The 23,837-nt window shown below is 35.2% G+C and overlaps 3 protein-coding genes across 4 annotated transcripts; 1 reads left to right on the top strand and 2 right to left on the bottom strand.

The window, feature by feature from the left end:
• Window positions 1-3,749: 3,749 nt before the first annotated feature.
• LOC140666984 (endocuticle structural glycoprotein SgAbd-4-like) lies at window positions 3,750-6,705 on the top strand. The gene is made up of 2 exons (XM_072894551.1): window positions 3,750-3,881; window positions 5,948-6,705. Exons 1-2 carry the CDS (start codon window positions 3,867-3,869, stop codon window positions 6,326-6,328), a joined length of 396 nt encoding a protein of 131 aa, XP_072750652.1. The 5' UTR covers window positions 3,750-3,866; the 3' UTR covers window positions 6,329-6,705.
• Window positions 6,706-10,393: 3,688 nt separating this feature from the next.
• On the bottom strand, window positions 10,394-11,915 carry LOC140666618 (endocuticle structural glycoprotein SgAbd-8). Of its 2 annotated transcripts, none has more exons than XM_072893980.1 (2): window positions 11,845-11,915; window positions 10,394-11,475 (listed from the first exon to the last, which is right to left on the bottom strand). In XM_072893980.1, exon 2 carries the CDS (start codon window positions 11,427-11,429, stop codon window positions 11,031-11,033), a length of 399 nt encoding a protein of 132 aa, XP_072750081.1. In that variant the 5' UTR covers window positions 11,430-11,475; window positions 11,845-11,915; the 3' UTR covers window positions 10,394-11,030. The 2 variants fall into 2 exon arrangements, with proteins under 2 accessions (XP_072750081.1, XP_072750080.1); XM_072893979.1 differs by having other exon boundaries at window positions 10,394-11,430.
• A 2,511-nt stretch (window positions 11,916-14,426) lies between these two features.
• Window positions 14,427-23,608, bottom strand: Cpr14 (cuticular protein 14). The gene is made up of 4 exons (XM_072893977.1): window positions 23,452-23,608; window positions 17,678-17,811; window positions 16,450-16,727; window positions 14,427-14,833 (listed from the first exon to the last, which is right to left on the bottom strand). Exons 1-4 carry the CDS (start codon window positions 23,464-23,466, stop codon window positions 14,829-14,831), a joined length of 432 nt encoding a protein of 143 aa, XP_072750078.1. The 5' UTR covers window positions 23,467-23,608; the 3' UTR covers window positions 14,427-14,828.
• Window positions 23,609-23,837: the final 229 nt, after the last annotated feature.

The raw sequence follows: 23,837 nt of genomic DNA, 5'->3' as shown, positions 1-23,837 counted from the left end.
GTCTAATTGTAAGTAAAGTATTAATTGATACATAATACAAATATGTACGCGTGCGGTTGCAAATTTTCATTATATTACAATTTCTATAAGTTTCCATTGAAAAAAATATACGTAATAAATCTCACTATAGAATATTCTCTCTCTTTCTCTCTTCTTCTTTTCCAATTTTTATAAAACGACATGACAACCGCGACGACTCTGTGCGCGTTGGCCGATTAGATAAAGTAGTAAACGTTACTCAGAAATATAAGAAATTAATGATGCGCTGAAAATAAATGACGACAAAAAAGTTTTAGTACATTAATAATTACGCATAATCGCAGTGTCGCGGTGTCTCTTCGGGATTTCTTCGGGGTGTAACCTTCTTGAAGAGAAATGTACTTGTAAATCGCGAGATAGCAGACGTTATCCAGTTAGCTGCTTTCACGACATGATATTTATTCGCACATCTTTTGTGGCTTGCCTTCTCACCGTGGTCGCGTTATGTAATACAGCTAATTAAAAGCCCAAACGCGTATATCGCGTTAACTTTCCCCTATATTTGCCAGACGGTCGTCTCGTGATCGACCAGATAGCGATCCGTTCAATCCGTTCTTCCTCAATTAATATTTCTTATATGCCTGAAACGCTTATTCATAAAAGATCTTGCGAGTTGGCAGGTAAAAATGTGAATTTAAGTTGCATAAATATAATTCCTATATAAAATAAGAAATAAAAAATTAATTAATTTTTTTATTAATAAAACAAGACTAAACGCAGTTTTTTTTCTTTTAAATATTAAAAGAGAATATTTTTTTTTATATTTATATTATTTTTTTAATTTTATATTATTCTTTATTTATACTATTCTTGCGCCTAATATTTTATTCAATTCTCTATGATAGCAAAATATTTGTTCAAAAAATTTTTAAGTTAATTAATATTATAAATTAAAGAGTGTATTAAATTTTCTCTCATATTTTTCTTCAAATCTTAAAAAAATTGCTTTTATATCAAAATAAAAAATTAATAAATTTTGATCTTAATATGTGATATCAATTATTCCATAGCATAATTATGTATGTTGGATAGTCTCTGCACAATATTTTGTGAACACTACATATTGCCGTGAAAATATTGCGTTATAAATTACTGTACTTACTGAACCGACGTTTCATTATTATCCGCGGCACGTTAAAATATTCAATGAACAATCGCGAGACGCCATTTTAGCATTTATCATGTCGAGCGTCCTCAACTTTCAAGGAAAACACACATTATTAGCCTTCCTAGTTGATTTCCCCTCCTAGTTCCGATTGACGAATTATTTTAAATTAACTATGGCTTTTCATGCATTCTAAAGCGACTTGAAAATGAAAATGCGCACTCGAGAAAATCATTCGGATATATCGATGACGTGACTTTGTGAATCACGCTGGTACACGACGCGGCTACATGGCAAGCAGCTGGCATTCCTAGAGACAAGAGAAAATTTATTGTCGTACTACGTGCTTCTTACATTTCCCGTAAAAGAAGAAAACTAACGCCTATCGAGGCATTATTCACTGCTCCCCCGACGGATTCTGTCTAATGTTACATCGGTATACTTCGCCGGTAATGTCCACGATCAATAATCGTACGGAGAAAATGGACGGTCTTCACCCCACTTTTCCAAAGTTCTTCGAAAAAGAGAAAAAGAGATTCTCCAACGTAAGCTGCTACTCTAATTAACGTAATTAATTTCAAGAATATTTCCATAATTTTGACATTGAAGAGTCTGACTGTTACTATTATTTTCTTTCCTTTTCTTTTGATAGTCGTATTTTTATACAGAATTTACAGAAGCAAATGTAAATCCTTTTAGAGCTTATGTAGAGACATTAACATAGCTGATCAAGGATATTTACTGACAATCTCAAACATCCCAACGGAATAGCATTGATTATTAATTATATACGCATGTTAGGTACATGCATAATCCCTTGCAGCTTCCGGCACATACATCACTTTAAATCAGCCGTATCAGGCCACATTGTATATATCATGTTATGTAATAAGAAAAGAGGATTAATATCTCGCGCGTTACATGCAGTTTCGTGTTAAAAATTAAAAAAAAAAACTATTTTGCTCTGCAGAGACGCAATTCACACATATATATGTACAAAGGAAATAAATATCTTTTTTTTTAGCCGCGTATCTTGAGACTCTTCTCGGATGTATTGTTCTTTGCAATTCGTTGTTCTAAGAATTCAGATTTTTACTTTGTTTTTTCCCCGAAATTCTTCAATTGCGATGGCAATAAACGTTAAATGCGAGCTCGTTATTTCCCTACGGCGGAAAGTTCAGTCATGACAAAATAAATGTGATATAGGGCGCGCTCCACGTAATTATCACTCGATAATGAGAGATTGTCGGGTCGCTTCCGATTGATTAGAACGGACGATGCAGCTGCGTGTGTCGTGCATTTATCGGCTGATGCACGAGCGTTCATTTTGCCGCGCCAAACCCCACGAGCACGCGAGTAATTTAGCCTCTACTACGATTAGAAAAATCAAGGTATGTAAATAACTATTTGACGAGCGTTCGACTGATTGTTTAATGATGGTGTGATTTATCGATTAGAATCGTGAAACGCGTGTTAATAATGATGCAGGTAACATTACGCAATATTTATGCCAATGGTAGAACAGTAGAATTGCCGGTTAACGACTGGGAAATAGAAAAACAATTCAATTCAATTTTATTGTATTCTCATATTGGTAGGAAAATAGCGAAACGATTAGTAATGTACCTAATAAATCTTCAATGGAAAATACGAGGTTATTTATGGTAAATTATTTTCATACGTGTATCATATGCGCTTGTCGAGTGAAAGATATAGTGTTTTTTTTTTTTTTACAAAACTGCATAACATAAAACTGACAATCATAAACAATTTTCCGAACACATTACACTCAATTTTTGCTTTCAATTTTTTAAATTTAAAATTGACTGTCTTGTACTCAATAAATATTGAAATAACTGAAAAATAATGTAAAAAATTAAGAGTGTTAAGTTATTATTAAGAGTGTTAAATATATAAATATTGAAAATAAAAACTTCAATATATTTATAGATGTGAAAAATTTTCTAGAGGTAAAAATAACTCTTAATAATAACTTAACACTTAATTTCTTTATATCTTTATTTTTCAGTTATTTCACAATATTTATTAAACCTTCAATATATTTATATTCAAAACGTTGTTCAACAGTATCCTTTTTAAATTTGATGTAAGAAGAAAAAAATAGTAGAAAAATAAAAATTTCAAAAGATACAACAAAGAAAAGTTATATGAGCATTACACATCTTGAAATAATCAAATCTTCTTAAACCAACCACATTTTCCAGATTAATCGATCAATAAAGCAATAAAAAAATATTCAAACGTGCTAATGAATCTACACTAGAACAAAAATATACGCAACCAGTTTTCGGCTAGAAATCGACGAAAAAAATGGTTTGTCGCGTTACATCGTTAAAGAAATGATGATAATTGAGCAAGCATCCTTTAACGGGGACCCAATGACATTTAGCGCAGTGTGACATGGTGATCTCGGGGAAGATGGTCTCTCCACGATGTCGATGTAGCGTGTTGTCTCTCTGCGTCCCCCTACGGCGGCAACATACACACGCATTCATATATACATCGTAGCTGTGCCGTTAAACACAAATCTGTGTAAATCGCACGCGGCCCCTCTATCCTATGTGCATCCTCGATACTCGTGACATGGTGGCCATCGGTGCATCAAACTGACAGTGGTGTTAGTGATGCCTTCAGGGGTATATATACGACGAGCGCTGCGGGGCTTGATAAACACTTGCCCATCAGCGATTACTGCTGCAGGATGTACACGTCATTGGTAAGCGTTAATTAAGAGGAAAAAGATTCGCAATCGGGAGTAAGGAAGAGTCAACTCGTGCACTCCGATAGAGACGCGTGATAGTACGCGAAACATAATCGTAGCCAGGTCGTGTGAATTTGGCGGTGCATTTCTCGGCGATTCCCTGTGCGCGTTTTCCCGGACGTACTGTGAATTACGTTGTTGTAAGTGACACTTTACGATTATTCGGTATAGCGTGCCGAGAGTTCCGGGGGATTAGAATGTCGGTGGGTAGAACGAGGGGCAAGACGAGACCGGAGGGTAAGTAGCGTCTCCCGGAGGATCGGTGGTAAGGATATCGATCGATGCCGTCGGGGATACACCCCGAAATTTGTCATCTTCGTGTAACGCGCATACGTTTTTAGGTACAAAATGCTTGGACCCTTGTGACGAATAATACGGTGCAATATAGTTTAACGGAAAATGAAATAATTTTATTTCTTACAAAAATCTTACAAAAAAAAAAAAGACAAATAATTAGAAAGGATTTTAAATTGATAAAGTTACGAAATACTAATGGTATTGGAATAAATTTTAGCAACTAATTATTTCAAATTTTGACAGTAATATAACTGTATAATTTAACAATAGTAATAATTAACATTCTCGCAATAGCATCGCGTGCGTTCGAACAATATATTGTTTTGCGCATCTACTCGAGAGAAATATCATTTTATTTGTAATATCAGAATTGTGTCACATACAAATGAGACAATAAAGGTAATAATAATTCACATGTTGTATTATAGTGTAATGTGTGATATTAATGTATAATCATTAACATCGTTCGTTTCATTCGAGGCGCGGTGTCTGACCTAATAACGCTGATACTACCGCGATTCCTGTCATGTCTGACTCAAAACGGTATCACTACTGCGGCGAGCGGTGCCCGTTTCCACTGATTCTCGCAGAGCTTTCTCTTCATCAGAGCACGCTCGATTTAACAATCAGGGCGAAGCTTTTTGAAATTAAATCAGTAATAATTTCGATCACAACGAATAAACATGAATTGTGCGATGTAATATTATAATCCCAGAAATTCTAGGAATATTTTTAAAGATAATATTACATATAATTAGGGTATACGCATTGTTTCTAATTACCCCGTGAAACCGCTGTAGCTAAATCACCGTTTTTACTAACTGTCGCGCATATCGCGTCGCGAGAGATGGCTGAATATCTAAGTGGCAGTAGCCATTAGCGCGTTCTGCATAAACACTTGTGCAACGATGCGAACGTCAAACAAGGAAGCTAACGAAAAGGCTAATGTTCATCTGATGTTTATGCATCTGGAAACTTGCACAGTGTGATGGTTGACTAAGATTAGTTCTCTCTGTATACGTGTTATATCAGCAGTTTATAGATATATTTTATCGTTGTACATTAATATTAAATTATATTCGCACCGCAAGTGCATTCTCGCTTGCTTTAATTGAGATTCCATCAAATATCGATGAACGATAGGTCAATCAATAACTGAATTAATTGATCTTAATCTTCAAGGATAAATATTACTTTTACTCTTAACTCGTACATTGAATCTTTCGCACATTTTATAACGTTAATTCAATGACCATGTGATTTCGTAACGTCACGTCACGTTCAGGTTGATTTCAATAAATCAACATTAAAGATTTCTATTTATCGTATATACATGTAGTGAAAGTTATCTTTAATATAAATGCAAAAGATAACACATTAATTAAATATTGAATTAAAAATTTAGTCACTTAGGATAATCGTGACAATAAATCTATCATCTGCAATATATTTCAATGATAAATTAGCAATAAACCTTTTTAATGATAACTATTAAACGAGTAGCAATATCACATTATTCTTCATAATTCTATAATCACAATTAATTTGATCGTTGAAAATTATCGTAAAGTCATATTCACGCCATTAATATAAATTACATCGATTATGCTGACTTTTCCAGCTCAAAATTAATTACATACATTTTTGTAACTAAAATAAACGCGTTATTGCGATCAGCCTGATCACTTTTAAACATTCTTTTTTTCTGCGGTAACCACCAACAGGTAATTTTACTCGCATTGGCAGCGTGCGCTGTAGCAGCGCCGGCTGATGACGTGATACCGATCGTCAGCCAGAGCCAAGAGGGTCCCAACCCAGATGGATCCTACAAATGGAATTACGAGACTGGCAACGGTATCAAGGCCGAGGAGGAAGGCCACGTGGAGGACGCCGGTACCGAGAACGAGGCGTTGACAGCGAAGGGTGGCTTCAGTTACTCTAGCGACGATGGTCAGCAGATCTCCCTAACGTACACGGCCGACAAGAACGGTTTCCAGCCAGTGGGTGCTCATCTACCCACTACACCGGAAATTCCGCCGCTGATACAGAAGGCACTCGAATGGATCGCGGCTCATCCGTCCAAGGATGACGAGAACCAGGTGTAATTCCGCGACCGGCGCCGCCGTCCAGTACATATGTGATCTCACGACCTCTCACGTAATTATTACGCCAACGCGAATGGAAGACGAGCCACGACGATATACTCGATGATACCGGACGATGAGTGTTGCTGTGCCACCCTCGCCCTGTCCTCGCCCTCGAAGCCAACACGGAATGCTCTGGTTCAATTTGTTGTAAATATTTATTGTATACTTATGGATATATATTGTATGCAAACATATATTTTATTATTATACTGTATTAATATACGATATATATATGTATATGATAACACGAGCATGTACCTACACGATTATGTAATTAACTCATCGTTAAGGTGTATGCGATGGTGCATTAAGAATAAATGTTGCATCCCAGGAGAGAGGTGCCGTTATCCTATTAATACGCCTGATCCTTTCAACGAAATATATGCAAAAGTATGTGCGAGATTCTCTCTACCTCGAGTCTTCCAGAAAGGAAGGATGCGGGAAATTGTGTGGTTAGCATGATAGCGTCACTCTTCCACTCTTTTTGTTGTGTTCCGTCAATTAAAATTTAAAATTCAAATTTCTTTCCTTAAAGACATAGGTATAATAAAATTATTCAAATTCATTCCGATCAATCTTTCTTCAAAAATGTTTTCCAATTTATTCGACTTGTGTCGATTGTTTACGAAATTTATAAATATCAGGGATGTAGCAGAAAGACCTCGTTCGTATTCGAGTAACATGTATAGATCTAATAGATATTAGGGCCATCGCATGATTAAATCAAGCTGATTTACGATAGAAAGTCGTATAGTTATTACTGTAAGATATTACATCGCTGTAAACACAGCTGCCGCGTACGTCTTTATTACATACACATATACTACACACTACATGCTACACACACACACACACACACACACACACACACACACACACACACACACACACAATGGGTTTTGCTCGCTATCATTAATCAATCACATAGAGTGGACAAAGACGTCTTATGTAACGAGCGTCATACGAAGACCGCAAGTACTTTGATTACGTTCGTTTGGTGCAATAAGCATTTAGACGGCTTGTTTAATCACTTTCGAAGTAATCACAATTCACATTTAAATCTATAACATTTATTAATATTCTATTAATTCTATTAATTCTTAAATAATCCTGTTATTAAATAAATAATCCTGTTATTAATTAAATAAAAGAATTAACGTATTTGGAGCAATTTTGGCAGTAATCTAGAGATTGCGTCTTTCAATATCTTTTTAATAATACTACTTAGACCAATAATATTATTAATAAACTAGTAAATACAAGATAATAAAAATATTTCTTTCAGAATTGAAGAGCTGTCATTCCACGTTGATGTATGACAAATATAATATAAATTAGCTCCAACATATCGTTCCTCTCGTAAATCTTTTCATCCCGAATGATTTACGCTATTATCGATGATCAAACATTCGTCTACATAAAGAGATCCGTTATCTCTCGAGAAGAATGGTACCGAGCGATCGAATCTTTAAAGCTGTCACTCCGTGTCAACTAGTGAGGGATACACAGGGATAACACATTTCTTTCACTGCTTTCGTCTCCTCTAACAATCAAAGAATGCCTCTACGTGGAGAGATGTGTTATTTAGAGCGAAATAATAATTGTGTGATATAAGATTAATACTCGTCACTGTGATACTGCGGATAATCTTTGTGTGCAACATCTTTTTCACAGGCCGAACATCTGTCTGAAGACTTTCTAAAAGGTCGTTTGACGGCGATTCCTTGACATCTGACGTCTTCGGGAGAAGAGGGCGGGAGGAGGGGGGGGGAAGAAGGTTGGAGGAACCGGAACCGATTATACTTCGCCGCGTTCTCATTGAACTTTCACCGCGAGCGATACGACATTTGTCATGTATAGCTGTTTAGCGCGTGTTCTAAATTTGTTACAGCATCACGTAACTGCGACTTACATAAATCTTCCTGGCGCAAGCTCGTGTTTGAATCTCTTGCAAAGTTTATTCCCACAGAGAAGAAAAAGAAATTGTGCACAAGCTTCGTATTTCCCAAAAGCGCAGTTTCCCAAGAATTTGTCGGTAGTTTGACTTTTTAGTCAAACTTTAATATAAGATCAAATTATATTATTTTTATATGAGATATCAAGAATCTTGATAATATATCGTGATTGAAATAAGATAAAAAATCGCGCAAAAGTGACTTTGAGACATTTTATATAAATATTTCTCAAGTTAAAATGTACTTGAATTAATTGAGAAAAATAGATTTAATTACGCATTATTTCTGATACTTAAAAAACCAATAAAAATATATTTTTATCAAATTATTTAAATGCCACACTTATATTAACATAACAGCATTCCTCTTAACATAGATTTTATCGTTCGTGGTTAGAGAAAGTGAAATTCTCTTTTCCGGTATACATTCCGGTATATTATAGTATACTTATTGCGCAAAACAAATATGTCGTTCTTGCTGCTTAACAGCGCTGTGTTGTACTATCATATTTCATAAATATTATAACAATTTCACGTTTGACAAAATATTAATCTGAATATGCATTAGGATGCGATGTACCAGCGATACATCGGTGCGATACCGCCAGCGCGACTCATAATGTTTATTAATAGTTCCATAAATTCGATTATCCGGCCTCGATTAATTCCACCTATCGCAGTCTTATTTGCGCTCGCAATTCAACAAATACCGATTATGATCGTGCCGTCGAATCGAAATTACTGCCGCAATCAAGAAACATGATTCGCAGAATTTATAACCGAATTATGAAGCGGCCGCTTGGTATTAATTATCAAATTAAACGCGGTGGCGCACGAATATAACATACATACGCGCACCTCCGTAAACAATTTAGCGTAATAATTGGCGTATGCGAATATTCCCGCAGACGAGCAATCCGTGCTTGTTTACACGCATTCATTTTGATGATTATCATTTCAAACAAAAAAGATGGATATTAAAAAAGAAAAGGTAAAATAAAATGGAAATAAATTAAAAAATAAACAGCAGAAAAAGATGTGGGAAAAACTGATTCGCTCATTTAACTAAAATAAATGGAAACATCGATTAATGTATAATTAGAATACTATATATAACACAGTGTGCAATATTATAATGTGAATAATTAAACGATATCTCTTGTCAAAATAAACTTCATTTTAATGATTATCATTTCAGATAAAAAAGATACAATATTAAAAAAGAAAAAGTAAAGTAAAATAGAAATTAAAAAAATAAACAACAGAAAAAGATGTAGAAAAGATTAATATTCGCTCGTCTAATCGAAACAAATAAAAACACCGATTAATGTATAATTATAATACTATAATACAATGTGTAATATTATAATGTGAATAAATAACTATCTTTTGCCAATATAAACTTCAGACTATGCAGAAAAGAAACCTTACATTTAATATTTTTATTCTTTTTCTAATTTATATTCTTTTGTCATTTATTGTATAATATATATTCTTGATTTTAACGATTTTATTATTCATTTATTAATCTTTGTATTTTAATATCAAGTTATTATATCGATGAAATATATCGACTTACAAAACTGTTTCTCTCTCATGAGGCACATTTCACCCATAGTCTAATTGCTCAAGCTACCGCTTTATTTGTATATCTGGTTTCGAAAAAGCGCTGTGGTTGACAGTATGACAGCAAGAAACTCTCACTATCACTCACTTATATAACGATTCGTCTTTCTCTTTGGCCGCAAAGATTTTTTCTAACCCGAATTTTTCTATTACCACAGTCATGTGTCCACACCTAACTTGATGAGTTTGCTATTCTCACGTTAGTCTCTCACAGAATGTTCTCGCAAATAAGATAAATGAAGAATGCAGCTGTATGTCGCGAAAGAGTAAATATAGATCCTTTCGATTACTTAACGATCAGAAAAGTGCCTCTATCGTCGAGAGAGATAGCAATGTATTTTCGAATTCATCAGCAAATATTTTCTTTCTCTATTGCATTAAAAATAAATAATAAATTGCAGATCTTTATAAAATACTTTATAATGTTAATCTTTAATACATCAAAAGTGTCTAATAGATACATTTATATATTTGTGGACTTTTACAAATTTATGTATTATTAGCTCTAAAGTTCTTAGTTTACATGATGTTCTAATCTTAAATCAATAATTCTCCCTCTCTCTCTCCCATCCTTGTATATTCTATTCTCTGCGGTAAGCCAATGGATAGACTCGTTTAAATTATATAATCAACAAGATAATTATGATATTGAAACAAACAATGTGTGTGTGTGTGTGGGTGTATGTGTATCTGTAACAACGTCATATTTTGCAATATTATAATTGATAGCGTAATTACTTCTTAATAATCTGATAATATATATTAAACAAGCTGTTATCAATTTCAATAATTTTGTAACTGCGAGTTTATCCCTTTGGCAAAACGTTTCAATATGTCATATTTTATCCCAGTTTATCACAATTACTCCAATTAATCGTACACAGCACGCGTGATTTCGTCAAACGTTGATTATAGTCACAAGAAATTTAGAATTAAATTACACGTTTGTTCAATATATATAGGATTTTTATACAAAACTTTAAACTTTTTTTTTTATTTTTACATATAATGTTAAGCTAAATACGGATAATCGAAAGATGTGATTATTCAACGTTATTTGTAGCAAAGGCACGTCAGCGATTACACTTTGTTTCTTTCCTCTTTGTAGGGGTGAGTAGCTATCCAGTCGAGGGCGCGCTGGATGATGGGCGGAATTTCCGGCGGGGGTGGCGGGGTTGGCAGATGCGCCCCTTGGAAAGTGGCGCCATTCTCGTCTGCCAGCCAGCCGAGATTAATCTTCTGTCCGTCAGGCGCGGTCCATGTCACCGAGCCGCGCACCTCCTCAGCCTCTTTGTCCTTTTGGCCAGGGTTCTTCTGTACGCCCCGCTCCTCGAAAGTTATCCCGTTGGCGCTCTCCCATTTCGTGAAGAAACTACCGTTCGGACTAATGTCCTGCTCCTGCCGGATGATGGCTATCGGCTCATTCGCCGCTGATATTATTGCCGCCAGGCTCAGCAGGATAATTACGTGCGGATTCATCCTGAGCGGGATCGGAGATGGATTAAGGATCTCGTCTAACGCTTGACTGCCGATTACACACCGGGTATGCGTTCATTTATAATCTCGTTAAAATTCCCAACGCTACAATACTCGATTTATATCACTTTTCAAACATGCAGATTTTTATGTAAATTATGTAATCAAAGAATTTTTAAATGCAATGTCAAAAATAAAAATTAATAACTTTTGGTTATTTTATATTTTTGTCTAGCTGATAAAATTTTCTCTTGTAAAAGCTACAGCTAATTAAATATAATACAAGCGAGAAATATGTTTCAAATAATTTTGCAATTTGTTATAAATTCTTTTTCTTAAATATAAAAAAATTATTATATACATATTATACATATACATATACATATGTTTCTAACTATATATGATTGCAGCAACGTACTTTGTTGAATTCAACTAGCAGGCGATTCTAACTCTTACTTCAACTGTGCTTCGTTTTCCAGATATCAAATACTGACGAGCGTTTATCTATTGCATTCGCCTTTTATATATCGAGGTATCCTGTACTATCGTCGACGTTACTTCAAATGCCACTCGATGATACCGGTTCTAACTTTATTATAGACCAATGCACACGCTACAAAAGGAATGTTTTCTTTTACTTTTATATCACGATTCAGAATATCGGAAATCTTATACTTCTGCCACTTTCGCATACACGCCCTATATACGCACTGTCTTGTTATCATTAATATTTATCGCCATCATTTGAATATATCGATTATTTTTTATATAAGATCTACAAGAAAAGAAAAGAAATGACAAATGCAATATAATCTTGCATGTGATTAGAGTATTTGCGGATTAAAATTTATTTGAAATTTTAATCCGCAAACCTTTATATAAAAGCAAATAAAAAATTCAACATACTACATGTTGTTCGAGCATGTTTCTACAAAGAGAGGCAGATAGAGTTCAAGAATATGTTGCAAATGTGTATAGTTATTTAACCTTTAAAACTTTGTGCATCCGCTCATTTTTCCTCGGGATTCCTTTCGCGATCGATGTGCATTGCACTCAGGTGATTTTTTATTATTAACGCCTGACAGCTGCGACGTATATGATGAGTCGTTGGAACATTTATATCCATTCGAGTCCTTTTGTAGCAATTTTCATGTACGTCCAGCTTTTTGTAGCTTTGCTCATTTATAGCCTCACATCTTTTATTAAAGCGTTAATTATCCGATATCGCCACTGACATTTTTCAAATATATTTTGTTTGCATCTGTTTTAATGTTGAATTTTCATATTCATAACGTCAAGAAATTATTAAACGCTATTCTTGTAAATATTAAATTTACCTGCTATTTATCTCTTATCTTTCATATAATTCTTAGTCATCTTTGAAATACTAAAACTGCAATTAAGTCTCAAATCATTTTAAAGTTTATGTATGCGGATTCAAAAAAGGAAAATTGCGTAAATTGTACAAAGATTGAGAATATCAAATGCAGATGAAAAAACTGTTCAAATATTAAGCTACATATATTATCGTGGTTCAGTTATCAGATTAAAGCTAATTAATCACTCATCTCAAAATGATAAAAATTTCGCGGTTTCTGTAATGAATGAAATAATTTATACGCAATACTATGGTACAAAAAGAATATATTTACAATATTTAACAGAGAAAATATGAAAAATGGAAAGTCTATCTCTAAATATGACTTTTTGCGTGAAATTTTTACTGTCTCTGTATCAATTTTATTATATTAGATTATTAATTAGATTTCTAATTATGTGCCACAAATTTAGTTGAATTGAGACAACAGACACATTGGCTCGATGAAAGTGATCGATACAGTTATTTTTATTAGCAATATAAATAAATATATCATTGCGTGATGTTGTCATATAGTAAAAATTATGTTATGTTTATTAGACATTTGATTTTAGTGAGCTTCTCCAGTCACTTGCGTAAGGCAGTTTCATTATCGACTATTGAATCATCTTGTCACTCGTTGTAAATGCATTTGATACTCGACAAAATACGCACGCACAGAAATAGAAATCACATAACATTTCATAAAAGAATACATCATTAATATCATAGCCGGAGATTTTTCGCGACACTCTGCATAATATAATAATACAGCCACACGAGTTATCAATTTTCTCTTTAACACTTATTGTTAAAACAGATCTGTTGTCAGACATGCTTAGATTTTTGCTCCCGCTAGATGATGCAACATTTATTCTCTGAGAAGATGGACAAATTAAAAATACACACGAAGCAATAAATTGCATAATGATGCTTAATCGAAGATGTATACGAGTTTTAACCTTTTCAATGCCGGAAACGAGGCATGAAAAAGAAACATTTTTAGTGATATAAACGCGTAAAGTTGGCATTCTCGCAATTATTTAGCATTTGCTATATTTATGACATACTTTGCGTTTACGATTAATATACATGTAAAGCGAGAACCACTACGCTTCTCCTCTGTGTTTATAAAATTATTCGTGTGCACGCAAGTCTGGAGGCTTGATGTCTAAATAATAGAGTTGGAAAATGAGTGTTCTCGCGTTACAACGCGCGAGAAAAATAAATAGTTTTCATGAAAAATATCTACATGATGAAATGTAATTCATATCAAAGCATTATAAAATCTACTTGTAATATTTTCTTCTAGCTTCTTTTGACCTTTAATTTCTACACGTTATTATACGATGTAGAGAAAGAATAAAACTCTGTAATAAACGTATATATAATAACATTTAATAAAAAATAATGAGAAATGCAATTTTAATATAAGATAAAAAAATATATATTTTTTATTGCGATTTATCAGTAAATGTAAAAATAAGTATACCAAAGAAACAAAGTTTGCTTAAGTTAATTTATTATTCATACAATTGATGGAAATGACATTGTATACAGATTATCGTTAACTTCTAGCAGAGAAAGAAGACTGGGGACGGAAAAAGGATAAAGCCATCGAGAATTACAACAAAGTTTCCAACTTGGGCAAAACGCTTTTATTTATATACAAAAATCACAAGTTAAGTATACGTATATACTATTAACGACCGACGCGCGTAAACGATTCGCACGCGCGTGTCGTCCTCGTTTCTTGCGTGCGGAGGCGGCGTGCGTGCATCTCGGCACGGCATCGTCCCTCCCTGGTGAAACTGCTCTGAACAGTGCGCTTTATTTTCCATCTATACAAAAGTAAGATAAAGAATCATCTCGGGAGTATATTGCTTATTATATACCGGTGTCTCATGCCTTGTCTTCTGTGTTACGTTCTAGATTAATATACCACACTATATTTATTTTTATGTTTGCGTCGAAAGCTCGGGGTCGGTTCTATCCATGGCAAGCTGGCTCGGAATCAGGTCACGTTTGAAGTAAAGTTGGGCTGATTAACCTGCAACAGAAGGTAAACCGGGAGCATGAGAGGACGGTGTCTAAAATATTTAACAGAGACAGGTTACAGGTAGTATGTACATTAACGTAGTTACACATAATAGAGAGACGTTTCATTGTGTTCCGTGTCTATATATAATGTGTGTGTGTGTGTGTGTGTGTGTGTGTGTGAACGTAGCAATGGATAGAGAAAGAATATCTAATTAAAATCTCTTTTTAAAATATTAAAAGGTATATATGTATATATAAAACGAAAAATTTGTGTAATATATAAATAAGGGGCTTATATATGTAAAATGAGACATAAAGTAGTTTTATAAGAAAATATATATTCAGATCTATTTTAAAGTTTTATACGATTGGCATATTTTTAGGACAATCTATGGAAAACTGCGATTCGCGATTACGATTCCGCACTATAACTTTTGATGCGTTCGTTTTGCCAGGAGAATCTGTTTCGTGCCTCGGACGAAGGTAGATCCGAACAGGGGTTATTATCAACGAAATATGGAGCCTTTTCCAGCGCGTATCTCTATACGGAGTAACCAGATTTTACTCTGTAAAAGTGATTAACGTATACCGAAATTGTTTTCGTTCCTCGTGCACGGTCGCCACAAAGATATTTTCGGTTCACCGACGCGCACGGATTCGAGCCAATTTCAATTTCGAGTTCAGAACTAAAGTGAATTAAATGACGCCACCAGCGAGTCTCGTGAGTTACTGTCGAGTCGCGATTGAGTAAACTGATTTACTCCGGTTTGTCGGAAACACAGAGGACGAGGCGTTGTTTAACGCATAGGAAAATTTAAACGGGGTCTTGATCAAAACGGGTCACGACCGACGATCGGGATTGTCCGGCGTAAATCAATTTCGCGGCGGGATTTTTACCACCGGTTTATTTTACCCAAAAGTCACCTGTCTTTTGTCCTGCGGTAATTCGATTACCATCGTTTTTTTTTTTTTTTTTTTTTTTTTTTGTACGCGAGAAATCGCGTGCGGTTAAATTTCGGCCGACGACGAAAAAAGAAAATTACGTGAGTTAATCGTAACTCTGAACAGAGGCGCTTCTTCCAATTACGAAATTAATTAAACCACCGGTTGTGGAACACAAAGAAACTTCATTTCTACCACGCTGCGCTACATAGTCACACGAGTGATATCCCTCGAGGGTGTAGAAATGCCGCTTCAAACGCCCCGTATCTTTTGAAGTCGTACGTTTGATTATTAATCTCCTCTAATTGTATTCTCGGGTTCGCGATAAATCTCGTATGCTGACCTCATGCGAATGTTTTCATGATATATTACTTCATATCCTCGCCATCAAATTTAAAATTCTTTTGTTTTTTTTAATGTAACAAATTTTATCAAAAATTATATTAATTCATTCGTGTAATGAATGTTAAACTGTATATAATGGCTACAATAATTAAACGTTGAAATATTAAAATGTTCATAGTTACGTTTGCAATTCGAGATGCGTTTTTCTTGCATCATCGAAATAATACGAAACATTGGTCAATAATCCTCATCTTTAATCATATTTTTATTAATATCTCGATCGCGAGATAAAGCCGAAAATACAAAAGTCTTCATTATTTAATATAATGAGAATCTTACCTCTTGGTGGTGGTCGTGGCTGACCACCGTCGTCCTCTTCGGGATGAGCGGCGTTCCATTCAAGCGCCCTTTGTATCTCCGGGGGGATGGGCGGCGCCGTCGGGATGTGGGAGCCTTGCACCTGGAAGCCGTTCTCGTCGGCCACCCACTGTATGCTGACCTGTTGGCCATCGGGCGCTACGTACGCGTCCTGGCCCTGCGAGACGACTGGCGTCTCGTTATCCACTTGCTTCGGCTGGCCCGTTTCCTGGTGACTGATTCCGTTGCTTGTCTCGAAGCTGACGACGATGAAAATTAGCGTAACAATAGTAATAATAATACCAAATAATTTTTTTATTTTTTTGGGGAAATTTAAACAAAACGATTTATGTATTTTTTACATTTAAATTTAAATATGTATATTCTTGAGCTCATTAGAAAATTTAAATTGGTTTTCTTGCATAATGTTTTAAATGTAAAAATGTAGTATGAATATGGAAGAATCCTTTCTAATTTTGTGATTATATATAAGAGAATTCATTTCTATAATTTATCATATTTTACATTCTTACTATTAAATTTATGAAACATAGTTTAATAATTCAGCCATACTGATGGTTGGAAAGAAATAAAGTTTTATTGTCATCGAGCCAACTATGCGAAGAATGTACTCGCAATTCACATAAGGGTAAAACGTGAATTCGAGAGGCGTCACGCGACCACAGATGGTTTCTGAACAGCATACGAAGAAGAAAATAGAAACAGTCGCGGAGGAGAAAAATCTTCGGCACAGTAGCGACTGCTCCCACTCGTGCATAACAATAGAGTTATGCAGAAGGCAGATCATTTGTGGGCGACAATTGGCAGCTGTGCTAGCAAACTGGTGTCATCAGGTACCTGATATATGCAGGCATCTGCCGACCTTCTCCGTATCTATTGTCTTCCTCGTGTACAATCGAAAAGGATGCAAATATTCGCGTAGGTCGCGGCGGAATGTTCACAGAGGATTTTCGCAAAGTCGTTGATTCGTCGATGACAATATAATTACTCCATCGATGGAGAAAAGAAAAATTTCAATAGTTCATAATATTTTATTTTTCACATCATCTATTATATGTTTGTTTTATATTAAATAATGATATTAAATTAAATGAAATAATGATAATAAATTAGATGTTCCTTTATATAACTAATTACGAGTTAAAATTTTTTTGAGAAATACATATAGACTTTTGCCGGCATAGCTTACTTGTTAATGTAATTGCCGTCGAACCCGACTTCGAGCTGCTGAGACGTGATTACCGCATCCTTATCCGCGCCACTTGACGGTCTTTGTGGTGCGCTCAATGTACCTGTCGTACAAAGTACGACCGCCACCAACACCTATCAAAATTATCTTACATCAGTCGCTTAAAAATATACTATCATAACAATATACTATCTTGTTGAATAAAAATTATCTATTCTGAAGATGGAGCATTTTCCTTTTCAAAATGATGCTTTTGTCAACGAATACATACATGAGCGCGATAAAATACATATAATGTGCGCATCGTTGAAAGTCGTAGCTGGAACTTACGGAATTCCAACTCCTCGCACTTCGTAAGCGTGGAAAATTCGCAGTTGCCTCACATCGCGTTATAGTCGCGCGCGTAATGTCACTTTAATGTCTCAATGCCGGCGGACCGTAAATGCGTGAGCGCGTAGTTTTATTATCGCGTCGAATGAGTAATTTTCACGATCCTATAATAACGATATAATTTTTGTGCATAAAAATGACAAAGTAAAAAGAAAAAATCCCTACTATGATTTAATTATTATATATTAGTCTCATTCAACGAACGTTCGTAAACAATTGATGGATTAAATTGCAAATCCCTTTGAAAATCAATACGAATTTCGACGATGACAGTAACTCGCTTCGATGCAAAACTAGTAATCGGGATCTCGGCGTACTTTCGAGTTCGTGTATATTGTGAGAATAGACGAGAAAATCCGCGAACAATAGTATGCCGATCTTCGATACCATGTCAGCAAAATCTTTCGGTTCGTTCAAATATTCATAGAATTCGTGAAAGTATACGCGAATTAGGTCGATTACGTATATGTGTTTGTGTATATATATGCATACACATTATATATATATATATATATGTGTGTGTGTGTGTGTGTGTGTGTGTGTGTGTGTGTGTGTGTGTGTGTGTGTGTGTGTGTGTGTGTATGTGTGTGTATATAGAGGGCACGGTTGCAAAGGGCAACCGAGGATGATAATGCTTAGAAATTGCAAGGCGCAGTTACGTCAGTTGCAAATGACATTATGAAATACAGCATGTAATGACAAGACGAAAGTGGTGCCGAGCAACGCGCCCGTTTTTCTGTACACGAATACGGAGTGAACGTGTAATTTCATTCACAAACTTCATCAGACTTCAATTTAACCGGGGACGACCAGAAATCATTGTGTTATAAATGTCAACCGATCTTAATTACTCTGATTGCTGCTTTATTTTTGAGAATTCAAATTAAAAATGTATTATATATTATGCATATATCTTATGTAAAAGTATACTAATAGATGTTATAAGTGTTGCATATAATTGGAATTTAAAATCTTTCTTTAAATAATTTTTTATATTTTAATTTTAATTACTTGTTATGTCGATTTGCAAAATAATACATTGTGTTAAACTTTTTACACGAAATGATAGGTAAAAATGACTTGTGATAATATTATGACCGACAAACTATTTTCAAGCTTATTATACGAAAAATATCATTTATATCCACGCAAAGCGGATTCACAAATTTCAAGCTCACGTAGTTAATTCCAATTAATAATAGTTAGCGCTCTCTCTCTCTCTCTCTCTCTCTCTCTCTCTCTCTCTCTCTCTCTCTCTTTCTCTCTTTCTATGTAAATTTCAACCGAGATTTTTGAATTCCAATTCAAACACATGATTTCCAATGAAACGCGCATCACAGGATCGTTTCAATTGATTTCCCGTTAATCGAAAGCAACGAGCGATTAAAGAGCCGCCCCGATAAAGCCTGTAGATTAACGAAACTGTCATGTGTAATTTACAATGATTCATGATTTTCGTGCGACATCGTTTACATTTTAATCCTAGCAAATGAAAAAATAAAAAATTATCAAATTTACTCAGCCACTCCAATTCTTGCAAAAAAAGAAAACACATTAAAAGTTTTTTATTCAAATATTCAACTATAACTATTTTAAATCTCTCGCTGAAATTAACACTGTCCTAAATGTCTCGCTCCTCTTCAAAATAAAAATAAAAATGTTCTATAAATATTTCAGGAAAATAAATAAATTTCAGAAAATTAAAACTGCTATAAAAGCTTTAAAAAAATCCCTCTCCTCTCATTTCGCGAATGAGGAAGGTCGATAATTTCAAGGTACACGCAAATGAAAACTTTTGCTGAGAAAATTACTTAAACATGCATATATCAAAGATCGACATTTGCTCGACCCGTTAACCGGCCAACCGAAGATTGTTAATTACCTCTCGATACATGTAATTGTGAAGGAGGCAGAAGGTTAGCATCGTTAATGATCGTTACGATGCATTTTGAGGCGCCGCGAAACTTCGCGCAAGATCCTCTTTTCCCTTTACTTTTCGAGCGGTTACGAACGTCTCGAGATTATTTCACGCCTCGCGCTCGCATAATTGTTATCTAAAATGCTAATTGATCGGCAAACCCGTTATTAAGCTATCGGGAAAAATGACAAAGTACGGAAAATCTGATCGTCGTAACAAAAAGAAGAGGATTATCATATAATGATAATATTACGGCATCGTGTTGAACCACCGATTCTGTATAACATGTAATACGCGATGCGGATTATGAAATAGAGAGAGACGTTTCTACCTTCTACCTTCTAAGGTCGCAGGATCATGCAGGAAACTCCTTCGAGGCGCACGCGTCAGATATTGGATTTCTCTCCAGCTGATTTTTAACGGCGAGATTGTATAACAGCTCTCAATATATAATGTTGCTTATCGGATGCAGCAAACATCGTATTTGCGCATATTGTATATATAATGATGTGAGTTTAACACGAAAATTCAATTCTTACTCAAGGATTTTCTATTGTGATTATAATATAAAATAAGACCGTTTAAATTATCTTTGTCGACAAAAAAATACTCGAAAAGCGAGGCTCGAATTTCTCTGCGTGCAAAGTCTATAAAAATTAAATTATATTTATATATAAATTTTATAAACCGAAGCGAACTAACTTCAGAATCGCGGTGTTTTGTGTTTATTTCTACGTGGGAGATCGTTAATAATATTGTTCTTTGTAGCAAGCTTGATTACGTTGTAACTACGGTAATCAGATTCGCGTTTCGTAAGAGTGCTATGCTGCAATTTGAAAATAATCTCGCAAAGAAACTGATCGTGCTAAAGGACGGTAATAAAATATAATTAGCGAGATATAAGATAGGAATCTTTTTTTTCTACAATAGCGTCGCTTTCATTGAAGATTACCGGGAAACCGATACACCTTGTGCGACGAGCTGACATTGAGGATTCACAATTTCAATGACATTCTAAACTGAACAGGAATACAGATACACGCTTCCGTTGTATATCAAACATTGATTTGCCTTGAAAATATGCACGTTTACGTACATGAATATTCGTGTTCAAAAATCTCAAAATATGTTTGCATTTAAATATATTTGAAAAATATATTTTCTCTCTTTTTCTGTAAAATAGTTTGTCCTGTAATCTACAGCAAACATAAAATACGCAAAATATTGTATATTTGAAATTTCCATTTTAATATGTAAATACAACGTAAATGGAATTTGTATTAATAATATCTGTCTGTAGGCAAATAGTGTGTATCTGTACAAATTACAACATTCCAAAATAATGGTAATTCGCAGATAATTAATTGTGCAAACGACAACAATTGTGTAATCTCATTTTCTTAATAAAACGAATCATTAAAAATAATGTGTGCCCACGTACCGAACGCTCTGCGAGAATGCGTGTGCAATTATCATTAGTAAAGAAAGAGTGTCACCAAAAATGCATCGTATAACGCAACTCCTGTCAAGTGTCCCATTCATTGCAACAATTATATTTGCAATTGTATATTTATCCAATATGTATGCACCGCATCGCGGATAACTTGCATCACGCGTTTATGAATGATACTCTAAATGTTAAAATTAGTATTACCTTGACCGATAAAACTTGGTATAGTATTACGGAGCAATCCTCTTGCAAGAAACAAAGACGTTAGAGTTGTTTTAGCATAAAATAGAATCATTAAAAGTGACGCGGACCCTTGAATTAGACAATGAAGAAGCACGACGACATTACAAAAGGATGAAGAAACCATAAAAGTTATACAGACACGTGCGACAAGTGACATAAGAACGTTGCGATAATAAAACATCGTCGCGACACGAATAAGTATATTTTTTTGCCTAGTTTTATTATATTTAAGAAAAAAAAAGTCTATTGTTATATAACGTGTATTTTATTTACAATTTAATTAACGTTATACGTGCATTACAAAGAGCGCTGACACAGTATTATTCCATTACCGACTAAATCTGACTGTCTGAATCTAATCTTATGCTTTATGCATCGTACATCCAGAGCCAGACAGCCGGATTTAGCGTTAAGATGAGAATAAAATCTATTGAACAAACGCGGGTTTTCGTGAAACGTATTTATACCCTTGTACCATTCTTAAGACATAAATGTTAACAATGAATATCAAAGTTTCTATGCGCAAAGTGTCTTTCAAAACTACAAGATAACATAACACATTTTTGTACCAGCAGCAAAAAAGACGCGTTTCTGGCGTATGTAAGTTATAAAATGCATGACGTATTTTCGAATGTTGAATATAATGATATTTCAGTCTTAAAGAATTTTTCTTTCTACTCTCGCGTACGATACGATGCATACATATGTATGCGATAGCGTGTCGTTCTCGTGATAGCCAGCAGCTAACAGCTACGCGTATTTCATATTTACTAATATACGGAAAGCGTGCCGGAAAAATTGCCGAAGTCGCACAAAGTTTATCGGTTCATTTCCGCGAACGACTCCTCGTGAAAAATTTTGCTGATATCAGACCGCGCGCCGGAGAAGAAGATCCCGAATGGCGTTTGAATTTATTCTCCGAACGAACGAGTAAATGCAAGCACGAAAGTATTTTTCTTATAATAACTCGCTGAAAAAGCGATCTAACATTTCCTCCATTATCGATAAGCTCCGTATTTGTATTCAATGCGAAATGAAATCTATGCTTATAACATTGGTCGTTCGATGCGCGATGATTTTTTTCCATAAATTATGATTTTTTTTCTTTCAATTATTAAAAATACTATTCTAGTTTTATAATGATAACCGATATATCTATCTTCTTTTATTATATATTTTTTTTATTATCTTGCAATGTATACTATAGATGCGCCGATTGCAGACGAATTTTTTTAGCGCTCCAGATTATAAGATACATGTAACAGGCACTTATTTTAGTTTGAATAATTAGTAATTGATAACTTATCGCGGTAGACTTAGCTCTATTGCGACACGATTTTCTTGGCTCGACAGTTAATCATACAAGTGCATAACGTCAAAGACGTTGCAATGTGAAACTTGCGCAACTTGCACATCTCGCCGTAATGTCATTCCGTACCGCTGGCGACAAATTACGCGTGAAGTTCGAAGACTGCTGGTCCGGTTTCTGATTTAAACTAATCTCGTGACAGCAAAACGTCTTCTCGCCTGAGGGACCTGACATTCGTCGTTACCTAACGCAAACGCCATTCCGTGCATGATGAATGATTCAAAATTTCCGAGACCCGATTCTCTCTCTCGAGTTTCCACGACGTACTATCGCACAAAAGAGGACTCACGCGGACATGACGATATCCGACAGCTCGCAGGAAAACGGTGCAATCCTGACGAGATTGGATTTAACAGCGAACGGCCGCGCCCGATGAATGTCTTGTACGCGCGTGTAGTACCTACCTTAATAGTGTACATAATCTCTCTGTCACACACAAGTGTCTGACGATCAGAAGAGTCTTCTTGCTTGAGATGTAGATAGGTTGGTGATACTTTATGCTTCTTCGTCAGATGCTTCGGCTCTTTATATACACGACGGTGCTAACGTGGTGCAGTGAAAGGGGTCATCCCTGCCCTCTCTTCACAATACACTTCTTCTTCTGGCCAGTGTATCTTCGGAAAAATGCCTGGAATGAATCAGGAGTCGCGACTCCGTTCGTTTTTTCTTTTTTTTTTTTTTTTTTTTTCAACCACTCACTCACGTCGGTCCCCTCCCTTCTCCCACCACGTGTCCGGGCACGTAAACGGTGGAGATTGATTCCGGTACGTTCCTCGCGATCGGACATCCG

This window comes from Anoplolepis gracilipes, chromosome 6, assembly GCF_047496725.1.
Source record: "Anoplolepis gracilipes chromosome 6, ASM4749672v1, whole genome shotgun sequence".
In the NCBI taxonomy this organism is placed as follows: Eukaryota; Metazoa; Arthropoda; class Insecta; order Hymenoptera; family Formicidae; genus Anoplolepis; species Anoplolepis gracilipes.
This window is presented reverse-complemented; position numbering and strand designations above follow the sequence as displayed.